Raw genomic sequence first — 17078 nt, 5'->3', positions numbered from 1 at the left:
AGGTAAAATGTTGTCTTTATTAAAATTAAAAACACATAAAACCTTTGACTAAACAATTCCATTTAGAGGAACCTATTTTATAAAATAGAAGCAGCAGAATTTCAAAACATACAGGTACATGAAGATCTGCATTTTCTGTAATGACTTAAACGTGCAAACAACCTGAATGACCTCGACAGGGAAAGTTTATTAAATCATGGTGCATCAATAATGTAGAATACTGTATCACTAATTAAAAGGATGCAATAGCTGTCATTCTTGATGCTGAAAGATGTTCTGTGAAAAAAAGCAACTTGCAAAGTTTTTATCAGTATGTTTAATATGGGAAAAATAAAACCTAATATGAGTGCCTACATAAATAAACATGGAGTAATACGTGGAAGGATACATATCAAACTTAACATTAGTTACACCTCAGGGTGATGAGATTAGAGAGGCAAGATGTTATTAAAGTTTTTTAAAATTCTCCATTGTTTGATTTAACAATGAGGATGATTTTCATTCTTTTTTTTATTTTTATTTATTTATTTTTTGAGACGGAGTCTCACTCCGTTGCCCAGGCTGGAGTGCAGTGGCGCAATCTCGGCTCACTGCAAGATCCACCTCCCAGGTTCACACCATTCTCCTGCCTCAGCCTCCCGAGTAGCTGGGACTACAGGCGCTTGCCACCATGCCTGGCTAATTTTTTTTTGTATTTTCAGTAGAGACAGGGTTTCCAGGATGGTCTCAATCTCCTGACCTCGTGAGCCGCCCTCCTAGGCCTCCCAAAGTGCTGGAATTACAGGCGTGAGCCACCACGCCCGGCCTCAATTCTTTTCATTAGTAAGAAACACATAAACTGGTTTTTAAAGAGAGAAGTGATCAGTTGATGAAAAAAATAGTTTATATTCACAACATGTCCTTTATAGAAACAATGCTTCTTACCAGGTCAACTATATTAGAACGTATGTGATAAATGTAAGCCAAGCATGCAGTTATTGTAACTTCTACTTCATATGGATCAACTATAATGATTCTAACTAATGGAAAATTCTTCATATGTGAGATCTATAATAATAACATTTCACTCTTTTCTGAGGTAAACCTTCAATTTGTATTTCTATAAGAGACTTCACAATTTTCTAACACCCAAATTTCAGTCAAAAAGTATAGGCAAATAAAGTATGGGAGGATCAAAATGCTAACAATAATTAACACTAGTTGGCAGAATAATGGGCAGGTACTGTATCTTTTTGTAAGTTTAAAACCATGAATTAAACATTCCATATGGTCCTTTTTTTTGGAGACAAGGTCTCGCTGTCACATGGCTTGGAGCACAGTGGTGTGATCACGGTGCACTACAGCCTCCACCTCCTTGGTTCAAGCGATCCTCCCACCTCAGCCTCCTTAGTAGCTGGGACTACAGGAATGGGCCACCACACCCAGATAATTTTTGTATTTTGTGTACAGACAGGGTTTTGCCATGGTGCACAGGCTGGTTTCGAACTCCTGGGCTCAAGCAATCCACCCACCTCCATCTCCCCAAGTGCTGGTATTACAGGTGTGAGCCACCATGTCCAGCCCCGATATGGTCCTCTTTGTTGATTAATGTGGAGCCTTGCACATAGTAAGCTCTATATACAAATGTAAATACAAACAGTAACTTATCCATAGAAAGGCTAGGTCTTTAGTTGGCTTAATTTCTCTTTTCTTAAACATTCTGAATTCCTCAAAAAATAAACCTTGTATAATAAAATGTCTTTGTCACTTTAATTTTTGCACAGGAAGTAAAACAAAATTGGGGTCAAATAATATAATTACAGTAAAACACATATTCTTATACATAGTAAGAAATAATGCAACTTACTATTTTATAGTTAAAATAATTTATATGTTATTTACTCAAATCATACGCACTGTATAACCAACATTAAGAGAGAAAGCTTCAGGGATGCATAGTCAATGATCTGGGATTCACAGTAATTTCAGACAGACTGGTGACTGGTCAATCCCTAAATTCCAGATTTCAATAAAAGTGATCTGCTATATGGGATTAAAAATAATAAATATGTATGATATGCAGTATTACTTAGGAGATGACCCAGAGATGATCCAAGAGGAAGCCCCTGACAGTGGGTCAAGCACTGGGTTCTCGTCTCATCTCATTAGATGGTTACTCATAACCATCTGATCTTGGGCACATCATTCAATGCTCTGAGGCTCAATCTCTTTTCCTGAATCTGGGTCAGATAATCTTTAACACCCCTTTAAGGTGAAAATCTTCTGAGTTTTAGTATCTTCTTCAGTAAGGGAAGAAGAGAGGAAGAAAACAAAACCAAAACACAGAAGTGTTATTTGGTTTCACAGAAAGCTGAAAAACAAAATAATAAGGTCTACTAGTCAAAATTTTGGATTCCAGAATTAAAAAACAAAATTCTTAAGATTTATTTTATTACATATACTGATTCTTGTGATCTTTATTTGTTCAAAAGAAAAACAATTTTGTTGTCTGCATGACGGGAAAAATGGGAATAACTAGCATCATTTGTAGAAAATAGATATTTGGACATTCTTAAAATCTCAGGTTAGACACAAAGTGAAGTAAAACAAATAGAAAATATAAAGATTAGCAAGTACTACTAAATATAAAATGGCAGTAATTACCTAATTATAAGAACTGAAAGTTAAAACCATTTCAAAGTAGTCTTTGACATTAGATAGAAACAATACAGAGAAAATACACTGTCCACTTGAATGAATGAATGAGTGAGTGAGTGAGTCAGTGAGTGACTGAGTAAAACAGAACTTTAAGAATTGAAGATTTGGTCAATGATGTGTCTCAATGATTACATACAAGCTTCAATGACAAATCACTAACCTCAAAATCTGGTACTAGTTATTTTTAAAATGATAATTATATCATCATCTAATTCAACTCTTATTTTTAAAAAAGAGTAGCAGCCAAAATGATTGATACAGGAATAGGGATATTATAGCCCAGAAAATAAACTTGAAGAAGGCAATTTCAACAAGAAAATACTGAAAAGCATTTTTATTTACAATGTAAAAATTAAAGGTCTGCTTATTCCAAATGCTCTATTTTGCTGGGAATCATACTAGTTGAGCTTTAAAACGACTGATTCGTGGATGCCAAAAAGTACTGATCATTTCTGTAGATTACAATCTCAGTGCTATAGAATCTAAAAGAAACCTTATTTACCAATAGAAATTAGTATGATGGCAGTATAGCAAAGTGATTTTTGTGCTTTGCCCTCTTATTAGATAAATGACCCTGGCAAGTTACTTCTCCAAACTGCAGTTTGCTCATCAGTAAAATCAGTTTGCTCAGAGATGTTCTTATATATACATTCTTTCATTTAAATCTCAGAATCTTTCATTTTGAAATTTAAATGAAAGAATATATATAAGGACATTAAAGAACTGTATTAAAAATTGTTACCTAAAATACTGTAAAGATATAGATATTTTAAATAATCAGGTACTTTCATCTAGTAACCATTGAGCCAAAAGAAAGAAAAATGTGTTTATCTAAATTCCTATTATGAAGTTACAAGTGTTATTCAGAAAATAGACAATTTGAGAATTTACTTTGTCCTTATTCTAATTAGTAAGGCACAAAGGTAACACTTTCAACACTTACATAATACGGATTTTTATAGCAATGATATATATACTGTATGAACCTAGCCATAGCCTTTTTTTCAAGTCTCCTTGGCTTAAAGGCTACACAATTATTAATACAATGAGAAGAAAAGACTGGCATATGAAGGCCAAAGAACAAAGCAAATTAACATACACTAGAGATTAAACACAAGACTTAATGAGCTTTAATTAACTGGATAGGATACTTTGCTAAAAATAGCATACAGCCCTAATCTTGATATATATCTCTAGAAGAAGTAAAATACATTCCCAAACTACAAAAGCAGATTAAGTCACGATTCCAAAGAAGCTCACAATTTTTTTTTTGTATTGGTAATCTTACTTGAAAAGAGATTTGTCAAACCCAGTGGGCTGTGTCTGGCTTACGCCACTATTATACACTTCCACCTACTATATTCCTTTAATTAGAAGCTAATCACATCTATCTATTTATTTCATAGCTCGGAGTAGCAAATAATACATTGAGACTGAATCACCACCATTCAATGTAAAATCATGGGAAAGATAATGTATAGTCCAGAAAACAGAATAGTCATAAAGAGAAATAGAACAATCTTCAAGTATCTGAAAGCATGTTGACAAATAATTCATTTTCCCTGCATATGCTACAAGGAGGTAGATTTTAATGCAACATAAAAAAGAATTTGTTTATTCAGAACTGAAATGGGCTTGTTTCTGGAAAATACTTTGCCAAACTGAAGGAACACTAAAAATCCCTGCATCTTTCGATCCAGTGAACTTTAGAAATTTATTCCAAAGAAATCACTGCAGATGTGCTGAAAGATATATATAAAAGAATGCTGACACGGTTTCTAGAAGGAGAAAAGGCTTATGGGAACCTAGGTATTATTTAGCCATGAATAATTTTCAATTAATAATTTAAGACAATGAGAAAATGCTTAGGGTAAAATATAAGTTACAAAAAACTACACAATGAATAGTGCCAATTTTGTTCTTCTCCCAAGAAAATATTTGTATATGTAAAAATAATTGGAAAAGTAACTGGAAGAAAACAAATCATAATTTAGCGTTGATTATGTCCATGTGTAGTGGCATGGCAGGTGATTTTTGTTCTAAATTTTAATTCAGAGCAGATAGTACTACTTTAATCAAGTTGAATAATCATCTATCAGGAATTTTATTAAAGAACTATGTGATTCCCAAGGTCTTTTCCAACTCAAAAATTCTACAACTCTAAGAAAACTTTCTACAACCAATTTAAAAATCAACAAGTCTTTGCCAAGACCAAAAAAAACTAAAGTTAAATTTTCAAAGGACCGACAGTCAAGAATGGCATTTATTTTAGAAGTAATATCAATATCCTCTGGCCAGTAGCTCTTTTCTTAGATAGAAAAATGGGCAATAAAGCTAAATGAGCTCTGATAAAAAAAAGAAACAAGAATATAGCTGCAATTGCCAAAATGAAGAAGAAGAAGAAAAAGGAGGAGGAAGAGGAAGAGAAAAAGGAGAAAGGAATGAAGGCTTCTACCTTATTTTTGGCAAAAAGGCTGTTGCTTAGATGGCTGATAAAATCTTTAAGTGATTAATTACTATACTCATGAAAGCTACTTAACTTTTTCATTTAACTGGTAGGAACAGAAACTACAAGAATGGGGGTGGAGGAGCTTAAGAAAGTTTATCCTTTTTACAAAAGAGTATCTGATTATATCAATATGATTAATATCAGAATGATAGGTTAATTTCAATTTTCTTCTAAAAAGATACCAAACCATGAAAAAAAATTATAAGCCACTGGTTCAATTCATAAAATGTTAAATATTATCACCACAAATCTCAAATATTCATCCATTTTAAGCTAAAAAGACAGCTTCATAAAATTATTATAATATCATAGATCAGAATTCTGTAATTCAAAATTAAGAAAAAGATTCCCCTTGTAATAACTGAAGAGAGCTATTTGTTATAAAAGGAAGAAACCAAAAAATGTCATATACTTTTTACTAGCGGTAAATAGGAATGCAACATAAAAACTATCTTCTAATGGGATATCATAACTAACATTTGGATGAGAATACAACCATAAAATTACAAGACAAAAAGAAAATAATTAAAAATCTAAAGTATAGATTACTTGAAACATCCGGAGTAATCAGCAAGACATTTTAATTTCAGCTATTTAGTTATATGTGCATATATATATATTTATACACCCATATGTGTATGTATATATATCATACCATCTTTATTGCTAGTTATATGACACAGAAGATCATTTAAATGAAATACTTATGATAGTTTTTCTATATTTAGAATCGCATATGATGGGAAAAAATTGGGGGTTGTATAGAAAGATCAAGGGAACACAACTCCTTATGGAACCTGGTCAAAATATACAGTTTATTTTTCTTTCCTTTTTGGTTTTTAATAAAAAGTACTATAGACAAAAAGAAAAAACAAAAATCCTCAAGACCATGATTTTCTCACCAGTTACTGTAAACAAGGAAAGATGTGTTTTCCCAAAATATCACAACTAAGACATAAATTTATTTTTAAAAAGGAAAGGAAGGAAAAGAGAAAGAGATTACTGTCTTTTTAGAATTAAATACCCTTATTTTCATAGATTCATTCTATCAGAAAGATCTAGCAGAAACTAACACCGGAAATATACTCATGGCTTTCTAATTAACACATGAAAGAATACCCATTAAAAAATTTAAAGATAAACAGTATGCTAGAAACAGTTCTAATATGATCGATGAATATGCTATGTATTATAAAATTGCATGAAACCTGATTTTTCTTATTTTCCTATTATGATTTAATCCAGGAACCATTTTTGAGGCAATTTTACTTGACCACCACCCATCTCCTATTGTGACAAATGATTCAGTACCCAGTATCTTCAACCATTTTTTAAATGCTGGAGTATTTAAGACTTACTACCCAGAGGAATGTGTAAAAACATTACATAATTCAACATTTCTGTAACAGCTATTGCACTTGAAAATTAGTAGCCAAATTCTGAAAAACCTGTTCTCTGCTTAAAAAAAAACAAACAAAAAAACCCTAAAAAACTTCCATAAATCTTTTTCAAAATGGCATCTGAAAAATAAATACCCTCAAGAAAAGACTAATTCACACATGTTCTTAGAGGAAATAGCAGTATACAATATTTTATACATTTCAAAAGGGCATAGTATTCTTCTGAATGTTGCAACAGACTCCAGATCTGCAATCGTGCTGCAGTCATGAATAAACATATTCCTCTGAAGTTCCAAGTATGTGTGGCCATATCAAGGGCATGGAGCATGCATAACAGATTTGAAATGGATTTACATTACCTCCAACCTTAGGGCCACCTGCTGAACCAGGCTTCCTTGCACTGTTGACAGGATTTCCGGATGTTTTAGGTGCAGGAACCTTGAAGGCTGAAGCAGCTGATGATGGCCTATTTCCATCCACTGATTCTTCATCATCGAAGCTTTTATCTGCACAAAGCATCAGAAAAATGTATTTAAGAGAACTAAGCTTTGTTCCATTTTCCCTAAAGCTCAAAAATAAAATAAAGCCATATATAAAATCATTACTTTGGTAAGATATATAATACAAAATAAAGGTCCTTTGAATAAGCATTTATATATTGGCTAACACCATATAAAATAATCCTCTGTAATTCAAAATCAAAATGCAGTATTTTCATACTTCTTACTTATACATATTAAGTCAAAACATAAAACAAAACATTTTAACTCTAAAGGTAGTAAAAGCATTTTTCATGTTTTTGCTACTCTGCATTTTCTGCCAGCTCCTCCCATAGTGTATCTTCTAGCATGCCCTGCCTTATTCCTTATACCCAGATTCTGCAACTTACAATCACAGATCCGTTTGCAAATCAGTCGCCTCATTCCTCTGAAAGCTCTTAATTTCCCTCACCCTAGGAGGCTCCCAATAGTTCACATGGCCAAATACAGTAAATTTGATACTAATCAAAGATTCTATCAAAAAAAGACAGAAACAACCACAGAACCACCACTGAGGTTTGTGCCGGCATTTTTCTTTCTCTTCCCTGCCCTAGGTGCTGTAACAGCCAATCAGCTACAAGGTGACATCATCTTATGGCAGCTACTGCCAGATGAAAGGTAAAAATTCTCCATGCATCTAAAAAATTCTCTATTAGCTATAATCCTTATTCTATATCAAAATTTCAAAGGCATTCAAAACTAAAGGCTTAGAAATCTGTTTTCTTATTTGACATTAAAATTTATATAAATAGAAAATAAGGTTTTATGCAATACTCATTCTGCTGGGATGCTTATTGCATCAGTAAAGCATAGACTGCCACAGTGCTCATTACTGTGCATAATTAACTCTGTAATCTTAAAATCTGCTCGTTATTTAAGCCATAGAAACCAAACAAAACAATCTGTTTTCATAAATGATTCTACAAGGCTCCTTTCGGAATATGAATGACACTAGTATCATCTACTTATATGCAAATGAAACACCTCCCAGCATACACACACACACACACACACACACACACACACACAAATGTATTTTACTCTCCTGAGAAGATGGTTTTCTCTAGGACCCTGCGCAAATCAACCATGACAAATAACATGGGCGAGGCTGAGAAGCAGCTTTACCACACGCTTCAGATGAATATGCCAGAATCAATTCCTTTCAATGAACTTTCTTTACTTAAACAAATACCCAATCACCTAGAATTAAATAATTCCTATAAAGAGATATTATTAAATATTTTAAAGAAAAATAACTATTTTTAATATATAACTATTTAATATAACTATTAAATATATCTTAAAATATGCCAAGAAAGTTTTAAGACTTTTATTTATTAAAAGAAAAAAGAATCAAATAGACACTCTAAAGTCACATTCTATTTCAGAAAGTGTTTTTAAGTAATACAACTTGCAGGAAAAAATTATCTTCTACTCTTAAAAAATTTTTTTTTAGCATAACACTATTAGGGACTCAGTTTGGATAAATTAATAAGCTTAAAACCTATGCAGTACATAGACTGCTTTGTTAAAAACACTAATACAATTCCAAATAAACTTCTTTGCCACTGTTATGTTAAAAAAATGCAGCTAAGAAAGACAGAGCAGATATACAAATCTACAGAAAGTTAAGCACTGAAACACAGAGCAGCCAGAAGTTCCCATGGAAACAGTATTCTGTTCCTACACACACACAAGAATTGAAAAGAGTAAATATGTCCCTACCATTAAAAAAAAAAAATTAACTCTTTTCTCAAACTACTGGGAAATTAATTTTTAAGGTTTTTATCAAAATACAGCAAAGTATACAAATCATAAGTATACAGCTAATTAATTTTTACAAAATGATCATGCCAGTATAACCAGTATCCAGATCCATAGATTATTACCAGCATCCTGTAAGTGCCCTCGAGACTCCTAGAAGTCTACATTTCCTACCAAAGCTAACTAGTCTTGAATTCTAACACTTGGTTTTGTTCATTTTTGAACATTATATAAAATGAATCATACAATATGTATTCTGGTATCTAGCTTCTTTTTACTCAATGTTGGAAGATAATGTTTGGAAGATTCATTTTCATTGCTGATAGTTTTCTACTGTATGAAAGTACCACAATTTATTAATATCCATTCTACTACCGAAAAGACAGGGGCTGTTCCAGTATGAGGTTATTATAAAATGGTACTACTAAGAGGTAAGCAAACAAAGTCAAAGGTTTCTAAAGATTTGAGCCTTATTGAGGAAGTAGTAAACATAATAATTTATTTTAGATTATTTTAGATTATATCTATATATAATTAGATTTTAGATTAATAATTTATTTTAGATTATAAGTCAAAGATGCATAGTAATATCTATGGCACCAGTCCTCAAAATGTGGCCCCTATACCTGCAGCTGAGCATCACCTGGCAATTTGTTAAAAATGCAAATTCCTGGGCCCCAACCCAAACCTACTGAATCAGAAACTCTAGAGTAATCTATGTATTAACATACAAGCCCTCCCAGTAATTCTGATGCATGACTGAGTTTAAGAATCACTCCCCTAGGGGAGGGGATGACATTCTTTTTCTATAAAGGACCACACAGCAAATATTTTAGGCTTTGTAAACCATACACATATGGCCTTTCCATGCAACTACTCAATTATGACATTATAGCACCAAAGCAGTTATATACACACAATATGTAAACAAACGGGTGCAGTTGTGTTTCAATAAAATTTTATACACAAAAACAGGAGGGCAGATGGTTTTGATCTGCAAGCAACAGTTTGCCAATTTCTGCTCTAGGCTAACTACTAAAGAAGAGTAAGCAGGCCGGGCGCGGTGGCTCACGCCTGTAATCCCAGCACTTTGGGAGGCCGAGGCAGGTGGATGACAAGGTCAGGAGATTGAGACCATCCTGGCTAACACGGTGAAACCCATCTCTACTAAAAATACAAAAAATTAGCCGGGCATGGTGGTGGGCATCTGTAGCCCCAGCTACTCAGGAGGCTGAGGCAGGAGAATGGCGTGAACCTGGGAGGTGGAGGTTGCAGTGAGCTGAGATCGCACCACTGCATTCCAGCCTGGGCAACAGAGCAAGAATCCGTCTCCAAAAAAAAAAAGAGTAAGTATACACATAGAAGAAAATGAAAATAAATTTAAAACATCTCATTAACTGAAAAGAAGAAAGAGACACAAAAAGAAAAATAAAACAAGTGGATACGACAGAAAATAAAATAGTAAATATAAAACCAAGTATATCAGTAATTCTCTTAAATATAAATGAACTAGTAAAAGTGAAAGACCCAGACTGAATTTTTTAAAATAGGTTGCTTAAATGAGATATATTTTTACCTATAAGGTCACAAAAATGTTAGGGAAAGACAGACCAAGGAAAACACAAATCAAAAGAAAGCTGGTGTAGCTACACTAATTTCAAAGAAAGCAGCTTGAAAAAGCATTACTAGAGATAAAGAGAGATGTTTAATAATGAGAAAGAGGTTATTCCATGGGAAAAAAATCAGAACCCTGAATATTTATGTACCCAGTAACACAGCTTCATATATATAAAACAAAAACTGAAAAAGTAAAAAGGAAAAATAAATAAATCTATAAACATAAGAAGAAATAAAATTTTACCCACTTCCAATAAGGTTATGGTTTTTATTACTATCAGCTAAAAGAATTCATAAAACTAATTCATTATCACTAGGCCTAAAATTTAAAATTTGTTAAACATTTGTAAAAGGTTATAAATATTCTGGGCTTAAATTTTTTTCTAAATAACTATGAAATATCAAAACAAGCCTCAATTATTTTCTTCCTAGCAGCTATCACTTACTGAAATAATAGACACTGATTTTTTTTTAAATTATTATTATACTTTAAGTTTTAGGGTACATGTGCACAATGTGCAGGTTAGTTACATATGTATAGACACTGATTTTTATATGTGGATTGGAAGCTTCTTAAGGAGCAGAAACTGTCTTGTTCATGCTGCAACCCCATTACCTAGAACAATCTAGGAATAATTGTCACAGCCAACTAACTCTTCCTGCTGCTTACCTTGTCCCTTAACGTTTATTCTCAACATGGCTTCCTGGGTTGAACAAAGTCATATCACATCACTGTTCAAAATCCTCCTATGACTACATAAAAAGGTCTACCAGAACTCTAAGATCTTAACGGTCACACAGGTCTCTCCAACCTTATCTCCTACTTCTTTCTCTCTAATCCCCCCACTAGCCTAGCCTCCCTCCTATGATTCATGGCAGGGCATTTGCCTTGCTTCTTCTGCCTAGAATGCTTTTTTCATCCACATCCATACTGTTCACTCACCATCTTCATGTCTTTATTCATCTGCTGCCTTCTCAACGAAGTTTTCTCTGGATACTAAAATCAAAAAGTTCCCAACACCCTGGTACTCTGATGTATCCCTGCCTGTGTTATTTTTTCCTAGCACTTATCATCTATATATTTTACTTATTTTGCTTATCTGTGTCCTGCTACTGAAATATATGAGCTGTGGGATTAAAAACTTTCGTCAACTTTGCCCCTGTTATATCTTCAACATGTGGAACAATATCTAGAATGGCATACATTTCACAGTACGGAGACTTTCAGTCTCCAGTGAAAGCATTACTAAGTTATTTAAAGTAATACTACAAACGCAAACAATGATACACATTAAATAAGGTACAAATTTTTATATGTAATAAAAGCAATAAATATTTTATAATATAGTAAAAAATACAAGGATAAAACCAGTACAGTGGAGCTTCTATTCTGAAGGCCTTGTGGGGCAAAGGGAACAGAATTCAAAACCCACATTAGATGCAGAGTCTAACAGAGGACTCTTCCCACCAAAAGCTGGTATACCAAACAACTATACCCTCGAGGTTAAAGCAAATCATAAGTAAGATCTTATCTTCCTATAGTCAATTCCTTTCAAGCTCTTCTTGAAAGAGAATAACAGAGAAGTGAATCAAATAGAGTGCTTCATTAAGGGCAACTGCTTGGGTGGTCCAGACACTCAAGACCTTAAACCCTGTGGGCTCAGACTGGCAGTACTTCCAACCAACAGCCAAACAAAATGCAAAATTTCCCTGGAAGAAGGTGTCTGGCCTCAAATTATTCCCACAAATAATTTCCCAAAAGGCACCAGGTACAACAGGAAACAAGAAACCATGAGCCAAGAACAGTATAAAAAGAAACAGACAATAGGAAAAGACCCACTTAAAATCCTAGAGTTATCAGACATGGACTATACAATAACTAAGCAAACTTGACTTTGGGAATTGAAAAATTATAAAAAGTGACATAGATTTTTAAAATAACCAAATGCAATTTCTACAAATAAAAATATAGTAACTGAAATTTAAATTCAGTGGGCATGCATAACAGTAGCTTAGACACAACTCAAGGGATCATTAGTGAATTGAAAGACAAATCAGAAGACATCATTTAGGATACATATAGTAGGTGCTAAAATATTTATTGAACAAACAAAAGAAGAATCAAACACAAAAAGCAAATTACAAATTATGACTGTGTTAACATTGACACTTTTGTTCTTGCTCCAAAGTTTCAAAAAGAGACTGGTATGATTGGGTGCAGAAACTGAACAAGATAAGCATATTAAAATATATTGAAGGATAGAAATTATTAAAGTGAGCAGGCTGCAGTGGTTTTCTATATAATGGAGATGGGAAAGAAGGAAAGAAAATGGAGAAAAGGAAGAGATGGAAATAGAGAAGGAAGAGATGGAAATGAAGTAGGAATAGATGGAAATGGAGGAGGCAGGAGAGGGAGAAGAGATGAAATACAGGAGGAGGAAATGGAGAACAATGGAAGAGATGCAGGAGAAGAGGAGGTGGATGGAGGAAGCGATAAAAGAGGAAAAAGAGGAGGGAGAGACTGGAGGAAGAAAGGAGTACAAGAAGGGAGAAAGGGAGAAACAGGCAGAAAGAGAAGAGAAGGAAAAAGAAGACCAAGTAAGATAAGGTTTTACCTTTTTTTGCCTTCAAGTAACACTTGGAAACTGTCCCTAGCAAGCACTGAGACACTATAAGGCCCACAATGACTTATCTGCATGCCTGAAAGTCAAAAAGCTCTGAAAACCCAACTTTTGTTTTGTCTTTTAAACTCATTTGGTGGCATAAAACTCATCTGAACTAAGTTTATGACAAAACATTATGTGAACTGATATGAGGCTATTTATGTGTATTCTACTCAGTATGAATTCACATACATTTATGGCAAAAAACATGGCTGGGCGCGGTGGTTCACGTCTGTAATCCCAGCACTTTGGGAGGCCAAGGCAGGTGGATCATTTGAGGCCAGCAGTTTGAGACCAGCCTGGCCAGCATGGTGAAACCTCATCTCTACAAAAACACAAAAATTAGCCAGGCGTGGTGGCGCATGCCTGTAATCCCAGCTACTTGGGAGGCTGAGGCAGGAGACTCCCTTGAACCCAGGAGGTAGAGGCTGCAGTAAGCCAAGATCATGCCACTGCACTTCAGTCTGGGCAACAGAGCGAGATCCTGTCTCAAAAAAAAGAAAAACCCCAAAAAATATTAATGTGCTTGATTATAGGGTGCTGCCCCAAGCCCAGCAGAAACTGTTACATAATACATGTGGTATGACCTTATTAATTTTCTAAAATCGAATACATTCTGAATTCCAAAACACAAGTGGTCCCCAACGTTTCAGATAAGGGTCTGTGAACTTATATTAATCATGCCTTGTCCTTTTTTTCCTTTTTCTCACTTAGGGAAAGACATGTATTGAAATGGCTTTTTAAACTTTCCACCTCACTTTTTTTTTTTTTTTTTTTTTTTGAGACAGCGTTTTGCTGTTGTCACCCAGGCTGGAGTGCAATGGTGTGATCTTGGCTCACTGCAACCTCTGCCTCCCGGGTTCAAGCGATTCCACTGCTTCAGCCTCCTAAGTAGCTGGGATTACAGGCATGCACCACCACGCCCAGCTAATTTTGTCTCTTTAGTAGAGATGGGGTTTCACCATGTTGGTCAGGATAGTCTCAAACTCCTGACCTCAGGTGATCTGCCCTTCTTGGCCTCCCAAAGTGCTGGGATTACAGGCATGAGCCACCACACCTGGCTTCCACCTCACTTTTATGGGTACATGTATTCCAAAACCCGAAACTTCTGCTTCTCAAATTCACATAAAAGATGAAAAACTGCACCATTTTACATGGCAAATAAAAGAGCAAGCCAAAATTTATACCACATCTCATAGAAAAAAAATACATCTTACGTGGATTTTCTTCAGTGAAACAAACAGTTCAGTAAGAAGAACCCCCAACACTATGAATTTTCATGCACAAAATATGCTCTGATTCACATTAAGTAGCTTCTTATACCAAAGTTCCTCTTTTCCCTTGAAGCTGTATCCTTCCTTGTTCTAATTAAAACAATGAACAACAAGACTTGGGATTTCTGAGCTGTTTTACACTCTTGCATACCCAGCAGTGACTATGGTTATATCTAACAGCTAAATTACAAACTGAGATTAGGAAACAATAATCCCTATAAACTATTATACCACAGATACCTTGGAAAACTCAAATTTTAGCTGTCTACACTTCCCACACTGTGATTTTACAATGGGAAGCTCTCCTTGGCATTTCTCTAATCTCATAGGTCCCTCTAGCTAAGTCTCTTCTGTTGGCTGTTCTTTCTCTACCCAACAATTAAATGTTGAATATTCTCCTTCTCTCCAGACTATACACTCTCTAAATGACCTCATTCATTCTCAAGGGTTTTAAATACCTTCTATATGCTGACAGCTCTCAAATGTTTGTCTCTAGCCTAGACCATCTCAGAGTTCCAGACCCATATATCCAATTGCATACTAGATATCTCCACCATGGGTATCTCCAAGCCACTCTAATTTCATATAGATACATAACACCAACATCATCCAAAACTGATCTCCCTAAGTCCTCCCCAATCCCAGTAAATAACATCACATCTACTCAGCTGCTCAAGCTCATAATGTGCTCAAGTTTTCCTTTGACCCACAGAGATCGTCTACCAACAGTTCTTGTGCTTAAATCCACTATTTCTCTTTACCTCTGCTGCCACTCCTAATCTAAGGCCAGACCAGTATTGTCTCTGCCTATATTACTACCAGAGCCTCTTAACTGGTCTCCTTGCTTCTATTTTTGACTTTCCAAACCACAAAGTAGACAATATAACCCTCTAAAAAATAATTTGGATCAACGGCTGCCAAAATCACTAAATAAAAGGCTGAGGGGGACCTGTATAAAGGATAGATCAGGCTGATAACACCTAAACCCACTGCTTAATATTAGGATCACAAAGAAAGATAATCAGACTGTGTATGCCTTCTGACAGAAATCCAAAATACCACACATGAAAATATGTACCAACCCCACTCTAATAAATTAGACTTGATTCTGATCAAGCCATTAGAAAAATTTTCAATTTTGAGGAAATACAGGAGATAAACATTAAAAAGCAGAAATATAAAAGCACCATACAACACAATAAAAAAATCTAGTGTGCAGGAAGAATATTTAACAGATGTTTTTTTCCTTCATTAAATAAATGGCAAGAGGAGAAAAAAGTGAGATAAATCCTATAGATGAATAGAGCCTTAAGAGGTATATCAACCAATTGCAATGGTGAACTTTCTTCAAATACTGATTCAAAACAAACTGTAAAAAGATATTTACAAAACAATTGAGAAAATGTGAACACATTATTTGACACTAAGGGTTAAACTTTTAGGTGTGAAAATAGTATTTTAACTGTCTTTCTAAAAGACACTTTATTTGATATACATGATGAGTACCATGTGCACATACACACACATCTTAGTCCAGCAGGATAGCAGGGCTGGGGAAAAAATGGGGTAGGGATATAGATGAATAAATACTAGTCATGTATTGATAATTTCTTGAAACTGGATGATAAGTAGTAATGGAAATTCATTATAATACTATTTCTGGGTATGTCTGAAATGCTTCATTAAAAAATTATAATAATTTTAATCACTTTACTCCCTTGCTTAAAATCCTGCACTGGAATCCCAATAAAATAACTCAAAAGGGTAAAGAAAATAAGATGAGGGTGGAATATGTGAAATCAGCATCTAAAAGATCACAATGAATTCTTAAAAGATGCGAAAAAAGAAGGCACATTCCCTTTGCTCTGAACTGTCAAAAAAAAAAAAAAAAAAGAAAAGAAAGAACAGCTACTGAAGAATAACACCATTAATACCACAGTAAAGCCACAACTTGTGATTCTCAGAAGCTAAAACAGCAGAGAATTTATCTACCTTGCAGAATAACAGAGAAGTGACTATTTCTAAGCCAGAAAGTACAGGGATGAGCACAAGAAGCAACTGAAAATCTACGGAATTGTTTTATTAAACTCTTTCCCATCCCCGATTCAGGGAACACAACATTTTACACACAAATGTGCACATGCGCGCACACACACACACAGGATTTTGTGGAAATGGAACCACGGAAAAAGGAAAAAGCAAGTTCTTGGACACATTTAAACTTTTGTTTGTCAAAGTTAAAATTTAATAGAAGGATTGGGTGAGAAAGTCAAGGATATCTCCCAGAATATGGAATAAGAGAAAGACATAAAACTTGAAAGCAGAGACAAAACATAAAAGACAGAGGATCAACCCAGGAAGTTCAATATCTGAATAACAATTAGGTAAGAAAAGACTAAACTAATAAAGGGGAAAAGCTTACGAAAAAATAATAGGAGAATACTTCCCAGAGCTAAAGAAAATCACAAGCTTTCAGAAGTAAAATAATCAAATAGTAAAAATTTAAAACATCTTCAATTTAAACTAAAATGAAAAAATTTAGTAAAATTATTAGAAATTGAAAATTCAAGCACTTCAAAAATAAGACAATTGGCTATATTTTAATATTCACATGA

The 17078-nt window shown here is 34.2% G+C and overlaps 1 protein-coding gene across 50 annotated transcripts in view; it reads right to left on the bottom strand.

Moving 5' to 3' along the window:
- Positions 1 to 17078, bottom strand: part of CLASP2 (cytoplasmic linker associated protein 2) — a 219624-nt gene that overhangs the window by 145517 nt on the left and 57029 nt on the right. For 36 of the 50 annotated variants that reach the window (XM_054552375.2, XM_054552380.2, XM_054552382.2 and 33 more), the window contains one exon: positions 6966 to 7112. In XM_054552375.2, coding sequence (XP_054408350.1) covers positions 6966 to 7112 — 147 coding nt within the window. Of the gene's footprint in view, positions 1 to 6965; positions 7113 to 7495; positions 7778 to 17078 lie in introns of those variants that run through there. The other 14 variants (XM_054552415.2, XM_054552411.2, XM_063722150.1 and 11 more) reach the window with 13 other exon arrangements.

This window comes from Pongo abelii, chromosome 2, assembly GCF_028885655.2.
Source record: "Pongo abelii isolate AG06213 chromosome 2, NHGRI_mPonAbe1-v2.0_pri, whole genome shotgun sequence".
NCBI lineage: Eukaryota > Metazoa > Chordata > Mammalia > Primates > Hominidae > Pongo > Pongo abelii.
Note: the sequence above shows the minus strand (reverse complement) of the source record. Positions and strands in the feature narration are given on the sequence as shown.